The sequence below is a fragment of the Galeopterus variegatus genome, unplaced genomic scaffold, assembly GCF_000696425.1.
Source record: "Galeopterus variegatus unplaced genomic scaffold, G_variegatus-3.0.2 Scaffold1963, whole genome shotgun sequence".
Taxonomy (NCBI): domain Eukaryota; kingdom Metazoa; phylum Chordata; class Mammalia; order Dermoptera; family Cynocephalidae; genus Galeopterus; species Galeopterus variegatus.
Genome location: NW_007728074.1, coordinates 157,923 through 180,422, shown reverse-complemented (window position 1 = coordinate 180,422; position 22,500 = coordinate 157,923). Strand labels below are relative to the sequence as shown.

General features: G+C 38.3%; 1 protein-coding gene across 6 annotated transcripts in view; it reads right to left on the bottom strand.

Moving 5' to 3' along the window:
• Positions 1 to 22,113, bottom strand: part of SYNCRIP (synaptotagmin binding, cytoplasmic RNA interacting protein) — a 32,319-nt gene extending 10,206 nt beyond the window's left edge. For 2 of the 6 annotated variants that reach the window (XM_008579827.1, XM_008579825.1), the window contains exons 1-10: positions 21,879 to 22,113; positions 20,378 to 20,537; positions 19,548 to 19,666; positions 19,315 to 19,422; positions 16,893 to 17,006; positions 16,617 to 16,793; positions 5,881 to 6,016; positions 4,723 to 4,928; positions 2,379 to 2,528; positions 1,953 to 2,074 (exon numbers count right to left, since the gene is read on the bottom strand). In XM_008579827.1, the coding sequence (XP_008578049.1) occupies positions 1,953 to 2,074; positions 2,379 to 2,528; positions 4,723 to 4,928; positions 5,881 to 6,016; positions 16,617 to 16,793; positions 16,893 to 17,006; positions 19,315 to 19,422; positions 19,548 to 19,666; positions 20,378 to 20,525 (1,280 nt within the window). In that variant the 5' untranslated portion in view covers positions 20,526 to 20,537; positions 21,879 to 22,113. The remainder of the gene's footprint in view (positions 1 to 1,952; positions 2,075 to 2,378; positions 2,529 to 4,722; positions 4,929 to 5,880; positions 6,017 to 16,616; positions 16,794 to 16,892; positions 17,007 to 19,314; positions 19,423 to 19,547; positions 19,667 to 20,377; positions 20,538 to 21,878) is intronic. The other 4 variants (XR_551034.1, XM_008579824.1, XM_008579826.1 and 1 more) reach the window with 4 other exon arrangements.
• Between the last annotated feature and the right edge of the window lie 387 nt (positions 22,114 to 22,500).

Genomic DNA, 22,500 nt, shown 5'->3' with positions numbered 1-22,500 from the left:
TTAACAGATATACTGATAACCTCCACCTTCTATTTAGTATGAATTCACAAAAATAACTGCTCTAATAATATATTTAATATAATCGCTTATACTTCCATTCTGGTGCTACTATAATAAATTAACCATAGTCTGTCTCATGAAAGAGTTATGAAAAAGTTATCATTTTACACTGCATACAGTATACTCAGAAATTTGAGATACAGGGCATTAAAAGTAACTAATCTTTGTAGTCTTTTTTCTTTTGTATTATCACCAAAACTATAAAGCACATTTCTTTAGTCCCAGAACAAGTATAGGTCACTCAGATGATACATAATCTAGTCTAGTCCCACTTTAGAATCAAAGAAACTGGGGCCGGCCCGGTGGCGCACTGCTGTAGTGCACCGCTTGGGAAGCGTGGTGGCGCTCCCGCCGAGGGTTCGGATCCCACATACAGACCGGCCACTCACTGGCTGAGCGAGGGGCGGGAGCAACAGCGAGGGTTGCGATCCCGTGGCCGGTCCCGGTCCGGTACGGGCGCGACACTGAGGGTTGCGATCCGTTGCCGGTCATGAAAAAAGACACACACACAAAAAAAACAATGCTATTTAATCACACTCAGAATACTACAGACAACAATACTTCAACTCAATAAAATGTTTCTCTACTAGAAATGGGAGGAATTATGATGATATAAAGCATGTATTTATTAGTGAGGTAGACTGCCCTTTATGGAAAACAAGTCGTAAAGAATATTTAGCTTTCGAGGACAATGTTCAGCTATCCCAAGATCATTTCTTGATCCCTCCCTCCCTGCCTTTCTGAGAAGTCAATATTTACTTTCTAGGATCTGCTGCTACATTCACAGGGAAAACTCAGTTCTTCACGACACCTGAAGAAATTAGCTGGCTCACCTCCTTACCTGTATCCTTCAACATCGCAGGCCTCAGATCTCTACAGGTCTCAATTCCACTATCGGTCCAATGCATTAGATCTAATCTATGAGTGAGAAACATTATCAACTCAGTTACACACACACACACACACAAAAAAAAAAAAGAAACTGAAGTTCAAAATTTGCCAACTTGCTCAACTGCACAATTAACTGTATAAACTAGAACTTGGTCCCTTTTCTGATTATGGAATAAAAGAAATATGCAGAAGCATCTTTGTCTTTTTTTGCACCCCATACAGGGCAATGAAGAGAAAACTGTCCTTAAATAATACTAACAGTGACTAGTTCTCACCTCAAAAGCAATTACCCACTTTCCTCCTTAGAAATCAATTTCCAACTAATTTTTTTTTAACTTCAATTCTTACCCAACTAAACTTTTCTTCACTGTCTTAATAAGCAGATATCCTTTATAGATCCCCTAGAAAGGTCTCTCCAACTAATACAACTCATTACACACCTACTTTTTTTCTAATCTGAATACTGTGTTATTTTATTAACTACATTGTCTTATTTCATTTTTCAAAATCTATACACAGTATATGAATCACTGGGGTGGCAATGGGCACTATTTATTGGTAAAGAAGCCTCTTTTTGGTATAAAGGAAGCAGAGTCTATCATAATTGAAGATTTAATATTTTCTACCTCCCTAAAATAGAACTTTACTCATTAACCAAATATATTAAAATGTTTGGACAGCTAAGATTTAAAACAAATTTCCAGAAGCATATTTCATAAAATACAGTGGAAAATATGCTAGATTAATTTTTCATCTATTAAACAAAATTTCAGTTATTTAGGATTATGATTTTCACAAGTATGGTCAATAACAAGAGCTCATTTCTTGAGATCCTTAACATGTCCCAACAACTCAAAGCTTTCAAGTCTTCTTAAAAAGGTAAACATATGTTATGTATTTGTTTAACAAGTCTGAGCAATATCTGTTATTACCCCGTTAGTACACCAACATTAAAATGTATACAAATTAAAAAAAAAAAAAAAAATACAAATTTCACTTACATCTGATTCTTCGCTGCTTGCCTCTGAGCCTTTCTTTCTTTCCTTTTCTGATCTGGTGGCTTAGCGAAAACAATTTCAATATTTTCTCCCTCCAAGTCTTTGCCATTCATTTCTTCCATAGCCTTAAAAAATTAGATAATAATCAATGTAAAAGCAGGCCTATAGGTAATAATCAATATAAAAGCAGGCCTCATCCAGTAAGATAAAATAGGATTGTTAGATTTTATTTAACGATCCAGCTTTCCAACTAGTTTGTTTAACTTATGAAACTGCCTAACTCACTAAATTAGGGCCAGTAAATGTTAGCTTGAGAGGATTCCACGACCTCTGAGTTTCTTCCTATTCTCAAAATGTTTTGATTCTAGAATAACTAAAAAATTGTTAGCCTGATTTAGATGCCTAAGATAATTCCACCACTTCATTTACCTTGACAGCACCATCTCGCTCATCAAAATGAATGAAAGCATAATCTTTTAGTTTCTTCACTCGTTCCAGTTTTCCAAACTGACTAAATGCCTTTTCTAAAATCTCTTCTGTTACAGTATTGGCAAGGTTGCGTACAAACAGTACTTTTACCTGGAAAAACAAAAACAAAACTCCCTGTGTATTTCCAACAAATGCAATTTCCAAGATACCCCCACCCCACCCTGCAAAGTATCTTGAATCACAAGCCAGTAGAAGAATATTAGAAATATAAAAACCAAAGTTCTCAAATCCTTTGGGTGAATACCAAGGAGCAGGATTGCTGGATGAGGTCAAAATACCTAAAACAGATACCTTACCAAAAAAAATATATAAGGTAGCAAAGAAGCACATGAAAAGATGCTCAACGTCATCCATCATTAGGGAACTGCAGCTAAAACAAAAGTGAGGTAACACTACAAATCTATTAGAATAGCCAAAATCCAAAACATTAACAACATAAAATGCAAGTGAGGATATGAAGCAACAGAAGCTCTCATTCATTGCTGGTGGGGATACAAAATGGTACAGTCCCTTTAGAAGACAGCTGGCAGCTTCGTAAAACTAAACATTCTCTTACCATACAGTCCAGCTATCTCACTCCTTCGAATTTACCCAAGAGCTAAAAACATGTCCACACAAAACCTGCACACAAATATTTATAGCAGCTTTACTCATAATTGACACAAATTGGAAGTAACCATGAATGAATAAACAAACAGTGGTACATACAGAATGAAACATTATTCACCACTATAGAAGTGAGCTATAAGGACACAAAAAGACATGGAGAAATCTTAAGTACATAGTACTAAATGAAAGAAGCCAATCTGAAAATGCTACATACTATATGATCCCAACTATATGATATTCTGAAAAGGAAAGATTATGGAGACAATAGAAGTATCACTGATTGCCAGGGGTTAGGAGGAAGGGTAACTAGGCAAAGCAGAGAAGATTTTTAGGGCAGTGAAACTATTCTGTATGATACCGTAAGGGTGAATACATGTCATTATACACTTGTCAAAATCCATAGAATGTACAACACCAAGAATAAACCCTAATGTAAACTACGGACTTTGGGTGATTGATGTAGGTTCATCAATTTTTAACAAATGTTACCTCTCCAGTGCAGAATGGTGATAGCAGGAGAGGCTGTGCATGTGTGGGGGCATGAGATATGTGAGAATTCTGCCCTTTGTACTCAATTTTGCTGCAAATCTAAAACTGCTCTAATAAACAAAGTATATTTAAAAGGTAAAAGACTATATGCTTAGTAGTTTTTATTAAATTAATTATTTTACAATCAAAAAGGGATTGTTATTTCCCAACAATGTAAATACCATGCTCTCTGAGAGAACTGTTGCATGTTTAACACTTAAACACAGGTGGTCAAAATTAATCAGGCCCTGTCTTAGAAATGTTAGATAATGGGGGAGGGAGCATTCAAAATATTGATAAGATAAATTGTTCTCTCAATCCTGAAAGCTTCTCGAAGTACAATTACAAAACTTAACCTTTTGGCTAAGACATATTATCACTTCCTCCCCAAAATTCTTGCATAGCAGCTGACAATCTAAAATGCTCACCCAAAGAGAGCTTCACAGGCCAGAGGAAAAAAGAATCCCAAAGATCTTCTGTCCTCTAAGATCACTTATCCTTTGATAAAATTCATAGTTCTCCTGACAGTTCACATTCCCCTCTTGCATTAACTCAGCTAGTTGTATTTGACACCTAGGCCTGTAACTATTAAAGAGGGATGCTTAAAAGACAAAGGGTAGAATAACCTAACTGCAAACTGCACTAGTATGGTAAATTGTTGACTCAAGAGATGTTTATCCTCATAGGATGTCTGAACTGACTGCTGAAGCAGGATACCTAATAATAGCTAAACTCTGTAACTGCAGCAGCTCTGCAGCGGGCAGTTCCCTATTTTTAGGAGTAGGACTTTTAACACAAAAACCATATAATCTAATGGTGCCGTGCTCAAAATCTCAGAAGAAACTGCTCTTAGAACCAACACAAAAATGGAAGTGAACCATGCCTACAGCATGTAGGCTAATTACTTCCTCATGAAATTCTGATGGCTACAAAATCATGGCTAAGTGTTCACGAATAAATGTCTACGCTCACTTTCCCTTCACACTGTATTTCTAAGTGTATGCTGTTAATCCCTTAATAAAAACCACTTCTCTAGCCTTCAAAAATATGGTTTAAAAAAATGTATACAATTTATTTTAAAAGTTCTTCTCCCTCCACCCTTCTCCCATAAATCCCTCAAAAAGATTTTGAACTTAACTATCATTACCTTTGCCATAACCTCGGGATCAGGATCTTCTATAGGATCAGCCCATTCAACAGTTCCAACATTTCCCCAGACCTTGACTTTACCACTCATTAATCTACGTCTCGCCTGGGCAGCTGTTTTGTGATCTTCATATTCAAGAAAGCAAAAGCCTCTGTTTTTTTTCTTGTCATCCGGTTGGTGGTATAAAATGACGTCTGTAAGACCCTCTGAAAGCAAACAATCATTCAGGGAAATTAATTTTCCTAATCCACCCTTTACAAGTTTTCCAAACACAGAAACCTCCAGGAAAAGAAAACGTGTTCTTTTTAATTAGACCTAAGGACTATTTTGCTTCCACTAATCAAATCACAGGCAGACAAAATCTTCACACAATTATTACAGAAAAATGACAGTATAGTATGATTACTTGTTATGCAAACACTGAATTTTTTTTAATTATTATTTTTTTTGGCAGCTGGCCAGTACAGGGATCTGAACCTGTGAACTTGGTGCTACAAGGCTGTGCTCTAACCAACTGAGCTAATCAACCAGCCCTAAGATTCTTTTTAATGGCACTTCTCTGGCCTCAGATATCAATAGTTTTATTTCAAATGAAAGTACAAGTATTAGTACTGCATAAGAATTTCTAATGTTCCTGAAGACTGATAACAGGCTGATAACTTGCTAAACACTGTAGGCAGACAAAAATATTTTCTAATAAAAGCAGCCTGTCATTTGGAAAACTGTTACAAAAAATGTTTTACAATTCAAAGAAATTACACTCATATCGACAATGTATCTCTGCTTATAACAATAATTATTCCCATAATTTGAAAAAATAAATTATTCATACGATTCTACAAAGAATATCAACTAACACCCAGAAAACGAACACACAAAGAAATAAAATCTTGCAAAAACAGGGGAATCAGAACAATGATTTTGCAAACTGAGTTCAAATCCCAGCCGTACTCCTTCCTAATTGCATAACTTTCAGCAAGTTATTTCTCAAAACCCTCTGTGCCTGATTTCCTTATCTAAAAAGTGGGGTTTCCTACCTCATAAAGTAGTGAGGATTCAAGTCAATAAATGTAGTGTTTAGAACAATGCCTGGCACACAGAAACATGTTACTATCTTCATTATTAAGTTTCGCCTCCTACCAAATAAATCCAACTTACCTGTTACTTTGCTAAATTCTTCAAGAATCTGTTCCTTGGTTTTACTCTTAGGAATAGAGCCCACAAAAAGCCTATTGTTGGCAACTGAGATGCAGACACCAATGTGTTTTCCAGAACGAATTTCATGATTATTATACTGAAAGGTGAAAAAGTGCGACATGTTTTTAATATATGATTAGAAGTGTTTACTACAGAAGCTATGCAAATCCCATTCACAAAAGCAAAACTTTAACAAATTAAACTTTCAACACTGTATCAAGTATTTTCACCCTTTAAAAAATACAGTTTACCATAATTCCCACATAAAATGGAAATATTATCTGAGAGACAGATATGAAGATTGTATTGACAACACATTAAACAAGTTTATGGATTAATTTAATGCAAAAATTTGATGCTAAATCCTCTAAATCTAGGAAACTTGATAAATTAAGAAACTTGATAAATTAGGAATCAGGGCTAGAGCAATTTATTTAAATTGAAAAATTGCTAATTCCACAATACCTTGACTGCTACTTAAATTCATTCTGCCAACCAGTTATTCTCATGCAAGGGAAACTGATTCCAAGACTAGTAAGCTTTCTGCCTTTCTGTTAACCAGCACCTAAATCTATTTTTCCATCTCTCCCTCCTCTTGTAAAAATTTGCAATAAGGAATTTCTAGCTTCAAATATTTAAGTCTAAAAAGAGAGCTCAGATCTCCTTTTTATTCTGAATCTGACCTGACTTTTTTCCCCATTTCATTTTCACCAAGCATACAATAAAATTATAAATTTATACAGGGGAAAGACAAGTAGATTATGGTAAAAATATAGAAACAACTATAAAACTACACTAAAAAGTAAACTTAATTTTCAAGTAACCAAATCCCGTAGAATGGTGAAATATTATAGATATTTCTACAAAGTGCATCTGTCAAAGTGACAAATCTACCAATCAATATTACTTACAAACCAAAGTTCAAAAGCATCCACGTTATCTGGAAAAGTGGAGTATGTGGATTACACAGTTAAAACACCTCAAAATTTTATGTTAATAATGGTGGTGACAGCTGTAATAATTATTAATTTTTCCCCACACGTGACTTTGAAATGTATTTTATACATATATAAAATTGGAGCTATACAAACTAAAGAACCAACATGAATTTCCATACAACTTATAGAATGGCCTATGGCAAAAGAAAAACCACTCTTCTCCCTGTTATTCCCATTCTTGCAAAACAGCTACATAAGGTCTAACAGAAGAAAACATACCTATTTCAGATAATCGATTCCTCCCTGTCCCTTTCTCCTTCTCCAGATAATCAAAATTAAACATAGTTCAAACACTGTACCTCCAGTTCAGAACAGTTTCGTACTTTCTAACCCACTGACTCAGTTCAGGTTATCCAAGTCTCTGATCATCCTAATCCCAGGTTTATCTCTATTTCTCTTTGCTTATGCCACAGACATCATAACAACAACAAAAAAAAAATCACAATTGTTGCCTATTGAAAAAAATCTGCCAATGGCTCCCCATTACCAAAGAGATAAAATTCAAATACTTAAGACATCATGTAAGTTCATCCTAAAACTCCTGCTACTTACACCTCGCCTTTCTCTCCAACAATATTTTAGCTATTTACATCAGTTCTCAAACATGCAGTTTTTATACTTCGAAGCCTCTGAAAAGATGCCTTCCCTGATACTTCCACCATCCAAACACTCTACTTACCTATAAATTGAACTCAGCCATCAAATACTATGCAATCCCTAAATCCTATAAAGGTCAACAAAAATACCCTTCTATGTTAACAAAGACCACTAGTTCTCCAAGGGAATGATTTTCTACACCACCACCCCCACCCCGGGAGACATTTGATAATATCTTCAGATATTTGATATTTTTGGCTATCACAACTTGGGGGGGGGGGTAGGGAGCACTTGCTGGTGGTACTAGTGGATAGGTAGAGGCCAGAGATGCTAATAAACATCCTACAATTCATACAGGAGAGCCTGCCACAACAAAGAATTATCTATTCTAAAATATCAGTGATGCTAAGGTTGAGAAATCCTGCCACAAACTCTGTTTTCTCATACAGCATTTATATTCTGTCTACTACATGTCTTTCTCCTCCATTTAGACCAAGAACCTCTTAAAAGCTGATTCATGTTGCATAAAAACATGAGCTATGGTTGAATCTATCATTGTATGGAATTATAGACAAGGAGACTATAATGCCTTATTTTACAAATAAAGTTACCCTAAGAACACAATAAATTGCTTTAGAACACGTACATTCCCTAGATTCTTATAACTGAGCATCAAACAGCCAGACTTAATGACAAATCAATGGCTTTCAATTTGGTCATCTAGTATGTAACTCTAGAAGTTGACAGAAACAATTAAAATATCAGAAAAAGAATAAAAAGAAATACAAAATGTTTAAAGGGAGAAATAGGAGCTTTTGAGCATGACAGAATTTTTTATATTTTGTATTTTTATTTTTCAACCATGATAAAAGCAGGAGCTAGTCACAATAATATCTAAATTAAAAAAAAAAAAAAAAAACTTGTAAAACTGGAATTCTTGGATTTACCAAGAAAATACTATTAAGTAACCAAAATCCTTGAAAGAAATCTAAGAGGGAAAGACAAGACAACAGAGAATGAAAAAATTCCATCAAGGCAACAATAATCAGAGAAATATAGGAGATGTAGTCAACACTTCCATCAAACATTAACAATGCTGCTTCAAAATAATAACTGTTTCTGCTATCTGGCCCTACTACTCAGGTTAACCAAGACAGGGTAGGTAAAAAGATGGCTCTGGTCTGTGAGCAATATAAATGACACAAAGATATAACAATATTTATAAAATAAACTATAAGCTCTTCTCTACCCATATTTTTTCAATTACCTTGAAACAATTATAGTAACACATAGAAAGTAAACTGGCTCTGTGATAAAATTGTCATTAAAGGTACAAAACAAAGAGACCCTCTGGGCATACTGTCCAAATAAAACAAAAGTACCCAGAAATGAATACTTCCTGAAGCAACGCTCCACGTATGGATTAAGCATTCATTTTATACATATATTCGAAATGCTTAAACTTTCCCACTCTAATGCCAATCGATCACTTTAAATTCAAAAAACTTCTCATCCCAGCAGGTGGGTAACAGGGAGTTAAGTTACATGGTGAAAGGGAAGTATAAAAACAAATCTGAAATCTTAATAAATGTTCTAATTTAATACTGATAAACCCTAACACTCAAAAGTGAGTGTAACAGGACACTAAGGGGTTATCAAAATGAACAAAAAAAAAAATGTGAGGTCGTTCCTACTCTAGGAAAGTGGGCTCTAGACATTAGGAATAAAGTTTCAAAAATCTACCTTTCAGGGCCAAGCCCGTGGCGCACTCGGGAGAGTGCGGTGCTGGGAACGCAGTAGAGCTCCCACCGCGGGTTCTATATAGGGATGACCGGTGTGCTCACAGTGCTCACTGGCTGAGCGCGGTGCGGCCAGTCTCAAAAAGGACAAAAAAAAAAATCTACCTTTCAGGGCCAAGCCCGTGGCGCACTCGGGAGAGTGCGGTGCTGGGAACGCAGTAGAGCTCCCACCGCGGGTTCTATATAGGGATGACCGGTGTGCTCACAGTGCTCACTGGCTGAGCGCGGTGCGGCCAGTCTCAAAAAGGACAAAAAAAAAAATCTACCTTTCAGGCTCAGTACCACAGTGAGGTAACAAAATATAAAGATATATTTTGATCTTTAATCAATGCAGTTTCAGTATTTAAGAACACCAAACAGGAGTTGTACGGTCTGGAACATTCCTGGCATCTAGGCTCAAATTTTTAAGTCACTTTTTCCTTCCCTCATAGACATCAGTCCCAGAAATTTAGCAATCTCAGATTTAGAATCTGATCCAAAAGTGATTGCTCAGTACTAACTCTTCTCAGCAAAGCCACTACTTGCCAAGCCTGTCCACTTTAATCTTAAACATTTCTTAATTATAGAGTCTTCTTTACACTGAGCTAAAATCTACTTCTCTAAAAATTCTGCAATAAATCTATTTCCTCCCCCAAATGACAGCACTTCATAAACCTGTACATATGACTCAGCTGTTCTCTATGCTTAGCTAATCATTTCTGCCTTGACAACGGCAAACTAAAGTGCTACCAAGAGATATTGGCACTTTAAAGTGTCACTCAAGAGTGACATTCTAACATAATATTATAGATGAAGATTTGAGATTGAGGAGTTTAGAATTAACTGAAGACTACTACTGATTTTTCACTTACAGACCACATAGCTCTATTACATGTAGTCCATGTTACCTTAGCTTATTTGGCAACTACGCCACACTGCTGACTCATGCCACAGCTTACTTGTTAAGTTAGTTGTGAATAGAACTTGACTTTTGTCAATTCCATCTTGCTGGATATGAACTATCTTTCCCAGGCTATCAAAATATTTTCAGATCCTGATTTTGTCATCCAAGGCATTAGTCATTACATGCAGATTCAAGTCGCCAAACATTTCAAGGTAAGCCCAATTATGTTCATTTAAATCATGGGTAAAAAGGGCCGGCCCAGTGGCGCACTGGAGAGTGCGCCGCTTGAGAGCGTGGTTTTGGATTTTTGCCATCCTAACTGGGGTGAGATGGTATCTCAGTGTGGTTTTGATTTGCATTTCCTGGATGCTGAGTGATGTTGAGCATTTTTTCATATGACTGTTGGCCTTTTGTATATCTTCTTTAGAGAAATGCCTGCTTAGCTCTTTTGCCCATTTTTTGATTGGGTTGCTTGTTTTTTTCTTGTAAAGTTGTTTGAGTTCTTTATATATTCTGGATATTAGTCCTTTGTTGGATGTGTATTTTGCAAATATTTTCTCCCACTCTGTTGGTTGTCTTTTAGCTCTGTTAATTGTTTCTTTTGCTGTGCAGAAGCTTTTTAGTTTGATATAGTCCCATTTGTTTATTTTTCCTTTGGTTGCCTGTGCTTTTGGGGTCATATTCATGAAGTCTGTGCCCAGCCCTATTTGCTGAAGGGTTTCTCCTATGTTTTCTTTAATAAGTTTTATTGTTTCGGGGTGTATATTTAAATCCTTGATCCATTTTGAGTTGATTTTAGTACATGGTGAGAGGTATGGGTCTAGTTTCAATCTTCTGCATATGGATATCCAGTTATCCCAGCACCCTTTGCTGAAGAGGGAGTCCCGACCCCAGTGAATAGACTTGATGCCTTTGTCGAAGATCAAATGGCAGTAAGTGCGTGGGTTGATTTCTGGGTGTTCTGTTCTATTCCATTGATCAGTGTCTCTGTTTTTGTACCAGTACCATGCTGTTTTGGTTATTGTGGCTTTGTAGTATAGTTTAAAGTCAGGGAGAGTAATACCTCCCGCTTTCTTTTTTTTGCTCAGCATTGCTTTGGCTATTCGTGGTCTTTTGTTATTCCAGATAAATGACTGTATAGTTCTTTCCATTTCTGAGAGAAATGTCATAGGAATTTTAATGGGGATTGCATTAAATGGTTTGGAGGTTCCTTAAACAGCTGAAGATAGATCTACCATACGACGCAGCTATCCCACTGCTGGGAATATATCCAAAGGAATGGAAATCATCAAGTCGAAGATATACGTGTTCCCCAATATTTATTGCAGCACTCTTTACAATAGCCAAGAGTTGGAACCAGCCCAAATGTCCATCATTGGAGAGTGGATCCGGAAAATGTGGTATATCTACACAATGGAATACTACTCAGCTATAAAAACGAATGAAATACTGCCGTTTGCAACAACATGGATGGACCTTGAGAGAATTATATTAAGTGAAACAAGTCAGGCACAGAAAGAGAAATACCACATGTTCTCACTTATTGGTGGGAGCTAAAAATAAATAAATAAATTCACACACACACACAAAAACGGGGGGGAGAAGAAGACATAACAATTACAATTCCTTGAAGCTGACATGACAAGTGAACAGAAAGGACATTGTTGGATGGGAGGGGGAAGGGGGAGGAGGGAGGGAGGTTTCGGTAATGGGCAACAATAATCAACCACATTGTATATCAGAAATAAATAAATAAATAAATAAAATCTTAACTCTTAACAAGTGCTATGGTCTGAATGTCCCCTCTAAAGCTCATCTGGGAGCTTGATTTCCACTGTTGAAAGTTGGGGCCTTTAAGAGGTGGCTGAATGGTGAGGACTATGCTCTCACGAATGAATTCATTCATGGAGTGGCTAGCCAGCTAGCTCACTTGGGAGAGTGTGATGCTGGCAACACCAAGGTCAGGGGTCACATCTACATACTACCCAACTGCCAAACAAAACAAAACAAAACAAACAAACAAAAAACAATTCCTTCATGGAGTAATGTGTTACCATGGGTGTAAACTGGGGCTTTTTAAGGAAAACAAGTGAGCACATCACTGATACCACATGCAAATAGAGATCCCATCGATTCCAGTGTTTGTAACATAGGCACTATTAAGCATTTTCACCAGGATATTTCCATTACATAAGACTGTCATGGGCATTGCAGCACCACTGGCCCCAGGCTCTAATTCCAGCAGCACACCACATGAATACATAGACACTTGCCTACCCTTCTTTCTTGTCTTTATGACAATCAGAAACTCCATATATATTTCCAAATATCCCTTTAAGGAAGGGGAAAAGCACCCATTAATCTTACTCTAATCCCTATGACTAAAGGTAGTATAGAAATAAACTATTGCAAATGGAAGCTAGAGCATGCTTTAAACAGAAAGCAGCCCATGAGCTATATAAGATAAATTCTTGTGTCATAAATGATGTATTAAATGGCACTGGTCAGCCAAATTATTTATCCAGAACTACTACATGGTGGCACTGTTCTAAATGTTAGGAATACAAGAAGAGAACTTATATTTTGATGGGGAAAGATACACAAATAATTTACAAAGTCAAGAAATAATTTCAAGTTCATCTAAGGAAGATCTGTTTTAATGTGTTCAGGATACTGTCATAGGGCAACTGGGTGGTAAGCTGCTCAAAGTAAGGAAAGGCCTCCTAAGTGAACCTGACTGATAAGAAGGCAGCAGCCATAACTAGGCTGCTTTCGAAGTGTGCAAAAGCAGAATAGCAGAAGGCGACTGTGAGATGGAAATGGCTATGCCTTATTTGGAGAACAAAAGAAAGCAAAGTATGGGTAGAAGGGTAATGAAGAAGAAGAGCAAGGGGAAAGAGGTAAGAAGGAACTTGACTGGATAGGGTCTTGTCTGGAAGTCATTTTTCGGCATGGGAATGTTGTGATCTAATTATGCTGCCAAATGTAAAGGGCAACAGAAGGCAGTGAGAGGAGTTAGGATTCTTTAGTACCTTAAGTACCACTTATACCAGAGTGGTGACAATGGAGATGGTAAAAAGTTAGATGCCAAAAATATTCTGGCAGTAGAGACATGACTTACTTCCTGAGTTCCTTTCAACACTACCTAAACCACGACATAAATTAAGGAATCAGGCTGGCCTGTTGGCTCAGTTGGTTAGAGTACAATGTTATGACACCAAGGTCAAAGGGTTTCAGATCCCTGTACCGGTCAGCCACCAAAAAAAAATCAGGCTACCCGGTGCCATAACTTGCACTGCTGGCTAAAATCATTACGTCTAGTTAATAATAGGCATTCCAACAAAAGAAACCTGGTATCAAACTAAGGCTGTGGTACTTAGCTGTATAACCTCAGACACATCACCCATCCTCTCCTAAGAACGAAGATAATTCTACTTACCTGGAAGGGCTGAGGTGGAATTTAAAGGTAATAATGTAGCACCTAGCATAGCTCCTGTTCCTTAACACTCAAGTGGTAACTATTAATAAACTTTTCACAAATTTACATCTTGCTTCTCCAACCAGACTGTCATCATTTAGGGACAAAATTTTATTCCCCAAAATACAGATGTTGACTGGAAACAGGGCATTTTAGAAACCTGTAGCTGCTTCTAACTTCATGCCTCTTCTTCAGCTGTTAACATCAGTTAATCCATTTTTACAATTCAAATGCAAATTTAAAATCTACAACAGTTTTTAATGTAGGGGAGCAAATCACTACTGAATCAGTATCAAAAAAAAGGCCAAATATTAAAACTATCTCAATCTAAGATATTCCTCAAGACACTCAGAAAGAGAAGGTGTTTCAATCCTATCTGATTTATAAATAATGCAAAGGAGGCATTTTCCCAACATTTAGTTATAAATAACTAAAATGACACTTCAGTTATATAAAAATTCACCTTCAATAGAGTCGTAACTCAAATACAATCAATCTCAAGATTTATGACACAAGCAGGGATGGTTTCCAAAGTATGCTCCCATGAGGAATATATTTAGAAAAGGGGTACTCATTTCCACGAATGAACACAAGACAAAAAACATCCAAATCACTTGAGTTTTGTATTTTCTTTGTTTAAATTACTTCATTTCCTCTAAAATCTAGTCCTTTCACTTAATGCTATGTTAAGGCAAATCTCCCAAATCCTATGCACAGGAAAGCATCCTTTAAAAAAAAACAAATAATGATACATCCAATTCATCCCAGTGGATGTATACTACCACTGGACATATCTTTTAAATGGCATCAAAATGCAAAGTCTCCTATTCATCAGGTAGTAAAAAATAATAATGCTCCCTGACAAAGATTCAAATCAAAAGAGAAACACAGAAAGAAATGTTAAAAGGTTTAGGATAAAAGTTAAGTTACTAGACCAATCAAAAAGCTGGTTGGTTATCTGTGGAAGTTTCGGCATCATAGTTAAAAACTTTATTAACAAGACTCTACAACAAGCACCCTACAGCAATGAAATTTTGGATTATAACATATTTGTCAAGCCCAGACAATTGTCCAAACTGAAATATTTGATAGTGTCTACTTATGGGAACTCAAAATAATCATGTTACTCACTATTATTATACTACTACTCGATTATATACCATCTTCCTCTAATGATTTACCTTTACTAGAAAGACAGGTTTCTGCAAATCCAGAAGTAAGTTCTAGTGATGACTCACCACAATCAGCATATTTTGATAGCAAGAACAAAGGAGTCTACAATATCAGTTTAATAATTCTTTTTAACATTTTTTAAATGTTTAAAAAAGGGACTGATATCACTGGCTAAATTCAATATTAGCTTTTTGGAGTAAGATCCCTCATTGCTTTCTCAATCATTCTTTATTTTCACATTAAAACTTACAGCTACTTTATTGCTATGTAGCAAAAATGTTCCATTATTTTATAGGAGGTTAAACTGAATGAATTCTAAAGGACCTCTTTCTGGAGTTCTAAAAGGTCCCTTCATTTTACCTGAGCTGCTAAAACTAAAATTTTAACAGCTCACAGGTTACCAGTGAATGGCCCTCTACAGAGCAACATCCCTTCTGAAACAGTAAGCACTCTTTTAAGGAGGGAAAATCAGCCATGATTTAAGAAGAAATCCTAAATTCTCTTTAAAGACTCCTATATTCAAGGAGCATACTTTTCTAATGTTAAACCTCTTATCATTTACATACTGGTGGAGAGATTCAAGCAATATAGAACAGGAAAACAAAGTACAGTTGGCCCTCAGCATCTATGGGTTCTGCATCCATGGATTCAGGCAACCGCGGGTCAAAAATATTAAGAGGAAAAAAACTGTCTGTACTGAACATGTGCAGACTTTTTTCTTGTCATTATTCCTCAAACAATACAGTATAACAATGATTTACAGAGCAATTACATTGTATTAGGTATTATAAGTAATCCAGAGATAATTTAAACAAGAGGATGTACATAGGTTATATGAAAATACTACACCATTTTATATCAGAAATGTGAAAATCTGTGGATTTTGGTATCCAAGGGAGTATTAGAACCAATCCCCCACAGACACCAAGGGACAACTGTATACTTGTTTTACTTTTCTCCCTAAGGTTTGCCTTTAAAATGTGAAATTATTTGTTGATAAGGGAAGGGGAAAAACTGAGGAGGAGAAATCAGTCTGAAGATTTTAAGTCTGCTTAGAATTACCCACAAAACATGTAAGCCAGACAAGGCAAATTTAACAAAATGTACCACAGTGAGCCATCTACGAAAGTTCTTCCCCAGCTGTTATTTCTTGGTATATTCCATAAATTTAACTTAACCCCAGCTCTTCAACTATAGAATGCAGGAACCACTTGAATCACAGAATTTAATAACTTGAAGAAGAGTTAGGGAAAGCACTTCCCAAGACAAGTTGGTGTTCTCCACAGAAAAATTTAACAAACAAAAAAAAAAAGAAGGAAAGTTATATAAGCCATAATTTGAAACATAACTAGGTCCTCACCTAACATTTGGCATTTTTAAATCAAATACTGCCACTCACTACAAAAATCTTTAATTTCATTAACTAGAAATTTATCAGAATGTCTGTGAAATATTTTGGAAAGGGGATAGCCCAGAAGTGGCCAAAAACTATGGGAATCCTATCACAGTTATTTTCTTAAAACTTTTCACATTTCTATAAATTCAACAAACAAAAAAAAAAACCACTAAGCCAGATGTTTCAAGTGCCAATAACTAGAAACTCTACCACACTACCTTATAGATCCTAAATCCTATCAACTATACACGCAAAGAATACTGATACAATGTTTACAGAATGTGAAAGACACTTGTATAATCAGCACTAGGCATAATAAGAAAAAAACTGGCATTAAAATTAAGTGAGTGTGAAGACTGAAGGAAAAACTTACCAGTTTAACAGCCTCCTGAGCTGCTTCTTTTGTACAAAAAGTGACAAAAGCATAACCTCTATTAAGACCAGTAAGTGGATCCATCATTAGACGAAGATCCCATATAGGTCCAGCTTTTTCAAATAATGGAACAAGTTCATCCTCAAATAGATCTCTTGGGATCTTCCCCACAAATATCTGTAAATTAAACATGAAGTAAAAACCATGGAGAATTTCTTTAGGAAATCAGATACCTGTGCTTTTACTACAAAAGGTACAAGTTTTTAATTTCTTTACCTCAGTGCCAACAGAAGGCTGCTGACCTGAATAAACGGAATCTGGAGGCGGTCCCCCATACTTCCTCTGTCCAGTGGTCACATCAAGTGTGTAGCCTGTTCTTTCCAAGAGTGCCTTGAAAAGTTCAAAAGTCATTAATACATTTAATTCACAAGACCACACCCATGCATTTAACAGTTAAAATCAATTTGTTCAAATTTTGTCCAATGATCTTGACAACACTGCCCCATAAACAGACTCCTGGTGTTTTAGAATTTCCCCATTAACATGGGCTTGTTATATCCTTAACTTGTCAAAATTTCCAGATCCTATTCAAATAATTTTCCAATCTCCAGTTATTGAGTAGTGAACAACAAGGTGTATCTACTCTGCCAATACTTCCTAAAAAAAGATTATACCTAATTTGGTCAAGTATCTCCCAAATCAGGATTTCTTACTCAATAAAATCCCTGTACCCCACTCCTAGGTGCACACTGCCTTTCTGGGCATTTTGCCAACCTGTAAAGAAACTACTCTCCCCAAACCAAGTCTAGAACCTTGGGAGCTACAGGAAAAATAACCTCTTATTATTTGACATTAAAGAACCATGCTACCCTGAACAGCATGGATCATTAGGCAAATATAAGAGCCAAAAAGACTGAAAACTTTATGACACTGTAACAATGTGACATAACTTCTATATTTTATCTCTCTGAAATTGAACTATTAAAATTTATGCAACCCATATTTACTCAGAATTTTAAGAGCCTCTCTTTATCCCTTTCCATAGACAAAAAAATTATAAAGTAGTAGTCCACCATTAACCTAAGGAAAAAGTTAAGAATTATTCCCTTTTTCTACCATCTCAACAACAAAGCCACAAAACTATTTTTCTAAGTAAAGCCAATCTACCAATTAGCTGGTAAATTCGGAAATAAGAACAGACTAACACCAGCCACATGACAAAACTTATCAAAATGCTGTTAAATAATTTAGGGTCATCTCAGTCTCTAAAATTAAAAGTGACTAAGTAGAGTCTTAACAGTTTCTACTCAACATCAAATATTTATGAAAAAACAATTCATAAAAATTCCTTTATTTCTAATCTTTCTAACAAAAAGGTTCACAAAAAGCTACATACTCTAAGCAGCTCTGTTACAACGAAATATGACTGCTTAATGGTGCAACAGTAGGTAACAAAACTAAAACAAATCTATGACTATCACATAAACTAAACCATGAAATGGCTCTTTTCTTTTTCTCATATGTAATCCCTGTGCTATAAAGGAGTTATGCTTTTTTTTAACCTTAATCTTTATATGACCCAAATAATACCTTCAGTCAACCCGTAAAAACAAAAAGGAAAAACTACTTCCCTCTGTCAAACATCCTATGCCTTCCTGCCACAATTAAAGTCCCATTAAAGCTTTAATAACCCACCCCCTTCCAAAGATAGAACTGAAGGTCACACAAACTTAAAATTTATAAAATTTTAATAAATTCTAACTCTCAAATGTAGATTAATTACAACTGACATAACTACAATAAGGACAACCATACCCCATTTTTATGGAAAAACTCAATTTATAGTTCAAACTCAATTCACTCACAGCTAGATCTACGAAAGTCTCAAGTTTCATGGTTGATATTAACAGTTAACTCCATATTCCAATCTTCCTAATATTCTAGGATTCTCTCTTCCTATACCACTAAAACACCACCCAATACCTATTCCCTTCTTAATAACTGACTTTCTTAAACCATAAGAGCACTAGGTTGAAAATATAATCACCATATTTTCTACGAACTAAAAAAGTCCAAACAAAACTCAAAACCTAGCTGAATTTGAGACCATTTATTTTTCCACATGACCTTAAAGCAAACAAACAAAAAAAGCCTTCCAATCCTCATTTACATTTCCATACTATACAATCTTATTGTTAAAAGCTGTTTTTAGAAATAAACAAACTAACCTTAATAACCCATACTAACAGAGTAGAGCAGCAGTGTTAAAATTCTAAATTCACTGGGGCTTGAGACTCCTAAGAAAAGCAGCCAGCTGCTAATTGTACACTCTCCACCAGCATGAGGTGAACTGATTCCCTCCCAGTTAGGTTCAACTGTCAGTAACCTGGACTTGCAGCATTTCAAAAACTTATCTAGAAATATGAGGATGTACTTTAAATCTTTTATTGGGAATACCAACAGCACAGACTTAAACATCAGTAACTGGGTAACAAGATAAACCCAAGAACAGTTAATAGTTTTAGAAACAAATAATTAAAGGCAGGAAACTTTACAAAGAAAAATAATCAGAAAAGATTGATAAATTACCTCAACATCTTAAAAATACACCCATCTACTTCACACCCAAGGAATATTTACCAAAACTAGAAAATACTTAAAAGGACTTTACAACTAAAGTGAGTTTTTAAAGACATACCTTAATTTTGGCCTCATCTGGTCCTTTACTAGAGTCTGCTACTTTGGTCCCCTGTTTTTCTCTCTGCCTATAAGTCTTCATGACTCCACATAAAAAGGCACTTTTGTTCTGTAAAGAAATTTTCCATTCACATTTAACAATAATTATATTTGCAACTAATAAAACTTAAAAGAGCATACCAAAACTAGTCAATTTTCAAAATTCTTTTTACACTGACGTTAGATTAACATTACCTGAACATGAGAGAGATCACTGTCTTTAAACTGTTGAAGAACTGCCAATGCGCCGTCTTCATTGAATTCTTTTAAAGCTTCGATAGCTCTTTCATCTAAATCACTATGTGCAACTAGCCCTGGAGAAGAGAAAGCTTAATTAGTTATCAACTTTTAACACCTTTGGAAAAGACTCTTTTAGAAAAGACCATGCTGGCCAATAAGATACATGTGTGCCAACAATTCTATTCCCCTTACCTATGTACATAATGAAACACACACACTCTTTACAGCCATTCTGAACTAAATAAGGCCTCTCAACCACACTTAAAATAAGTCACCTCCTATTACATCTTGTTTTGTGTCCAACTCAGATAGTTCTGAACACTACGCATTTCTACAAGTATATAGGCTTACAAATCCTATAACCAACCAACAAAGTACCAAGCATGACAATTGAACCTCTCTACTCAATTTCAAATACCACTAGAAATAAAATAACAGCCACGACAAGAAAAACAAACCTACAGTTACCAAGTTATTTAACAAGAATCCTACTATAAAAATACCCCCAAAAAAGTCACATGGCCTGCTCCCAACATTGAGCAGCTGTTGCTCCTGTCATATACTAATCCATCAGGCCAACCAGCCTTTAGCTCCTAACCTCCATTTTTCCCTCCCTCTATACACCTTAACCTCTAGAGCAAACCTAAATTAACCAGTTGTCACAACAAGGCAAAACTTCAGTTCCCACACTTAATTGGAAACCACAAAAAGTTGCTATTTTAGCTCAAAGCCAGAAATCCAATAGAAAAGTTTCATAATGTAATTTTGCAAGTGTTAGTTCTTACCTGCAACGTAAATTTCATCTAGTTTTTCAGCAACTTTCTGTGGTAAACCAGCATCAAGCAATGTCTGAAAATTTTCTGAATGGATAACTGCAGAAGTAGTATCCATGGGCTCTTCAGTACCATTTCCATTAACATGTTCTGTAGCCATGTTTCCAGAGATCTGTTCAAACGCAATAAGCAAAATTAAACTAGGATCTTCAAAGAGAATAGAGAACAATACGAGAGCCCCAATCTTTACTTTCTCTACCATTTACTACACCACCTAGCCTGCGCCTCCCTTTAAAGAAACCGTACAGTCACTATCGCCTTGACAAACCAGATTTGGAGCGCTGGGCACAGAAGGACCAATTCACTATGTTCTTCCTTAGCACCACCCCTGACTCACCTGCTAACACTCCCTAAGAAAAACCATATTACAAATGAAGTCGAACCAGCATGGGGACGAGCCACCGTGCCACATGCAGCTCTGCCCGTACGAAAAATGAATAGTGTGTGGAGACAGCAAAGCTGGACTCGTCCTTCTCAAAGGTAAACCCCCAAAGTGCGCGCTCTTTCCCGCCTGCCGCTCATAGATCAGTAACAACAGCCAGCGAAGAACAAAGCGCTCACACATGCCACCTTCCCACCACCCAATTTCTCCACCCTTCACCCCCGCACCCCAAAGCCCGCCCCCGACTCCGCTCCCAGAGCGGCAGCCTCACCACTGCGGCCGCCGGGAGCCCATTAGAAACACGTGCTCTGCGCCTTCCAATGTCCTACAACTTCCTTCAACGGAAACCCACCGAGTGCCAGGCCAAAACGACCGTCACCGGCTCCCAACATCAACCCGAAGCCGCGGCCGGAGCCCCCAGAAAGCTGCAGCAGCACAATCTCGCCCCCCGACACCGAGGCCGCGGCAGCGCCTGGCCACAGGCTCTCCCCGTCGCCTCCCAAACCCAGCGCCGCCGTCTCCGCCGTGACACATGGCTCTCTGCCCCAGGCGCCCGCGACCCCAGGCAGCCCGACCGAGACGTGACCTGCGGCTTGAAGTGCAAGCCCCCTCCCCTCGCCCCTCGGTGCAGTGACTGCGGCGCCGGGGCCAACAACCCGGCGACGTGAGGGCGTTCCACGAAAAGCACAACGCCCGCGGGTCAGAGCACCGCCCAAGCCTGCCGCACGGCTGCGGGACGGGACCCGCTCCTCTCCGCCCACTCTCGCGCCGCGATGACGGCCACGACAGCACCAACTCCGCCGCTGCTTGCGGTCCGCGCGGGCCACGGGGCCGCGGAGGCGCCTCCTCCCGGAGCGCCGCAGACAAAGCCCAAACGGTGGCAGCACATGGAGAGGAGGAAGTGGCGGCGCGGGCAGCGGCCTACTCCCAAGCAGCCCCAGTCAACGTGCTGCTCTCCCCCTTGGAATCCATTTTCCAGAAAAGCCGGTTTCTCCCCGCGCCGCCCTCCCCCAGTTCACTCCACAATGTCATGGAGCTCCCCTCCCAGACCCGAGTCCCGGCGGTCGTTACCTCCCCGTTGGCTTGCGGCGGAGCAATCCTGTCCGAGGGGATCGGGTTGCGGAATACGCGTGCTCGCTGCTCCCTGTGTCCGGCGCGAGTGGAGCTGTTGTAAAATGGCGGCCGAAGCTCACGCCGCTGGCAGCAAACCCGATCCAGTTCCACTCGCCTCCGAGCGCGCTCCCGGTGCGCGCGCGCCCCCGCGTGACCCCCCCCTTTTTCCCTCCCCTCCCTCGCGCGACCGCTTCTCTCGGTCTCTCAGCCCCAACCCTCCTCCAGCTCCTCCTTCTCCCCCTACCACCTCCACTACCAGCCTCCGTCTGCCTCCTTCTCTCGGCCTTTCTTCTTCCCCGCCCTGCCCCCACCGTTCCCACTCCCTTGCGCGGTCTCTCAGACACGAGTGGCCGCCTTTCCCCTCTTCGTTCGAACGCTCACTCCCACCCTCGCTCGGCTCCGTCCCCCAGTCCCTGCCGAGTCGGCTCCTCTCTTTCTCTCTCCCGCGCTGACGTGACGACGTAGCTTACGCCTCGAGACGCGCGCCCCGGGCTCCGCCCCCAAGCCGCGCCACCTCCCTTGCTCCTCGCCCCCGGGGTGCGAGACCCCGCCCTTCCGCTCCGGCGGCAGCGCGCGACTG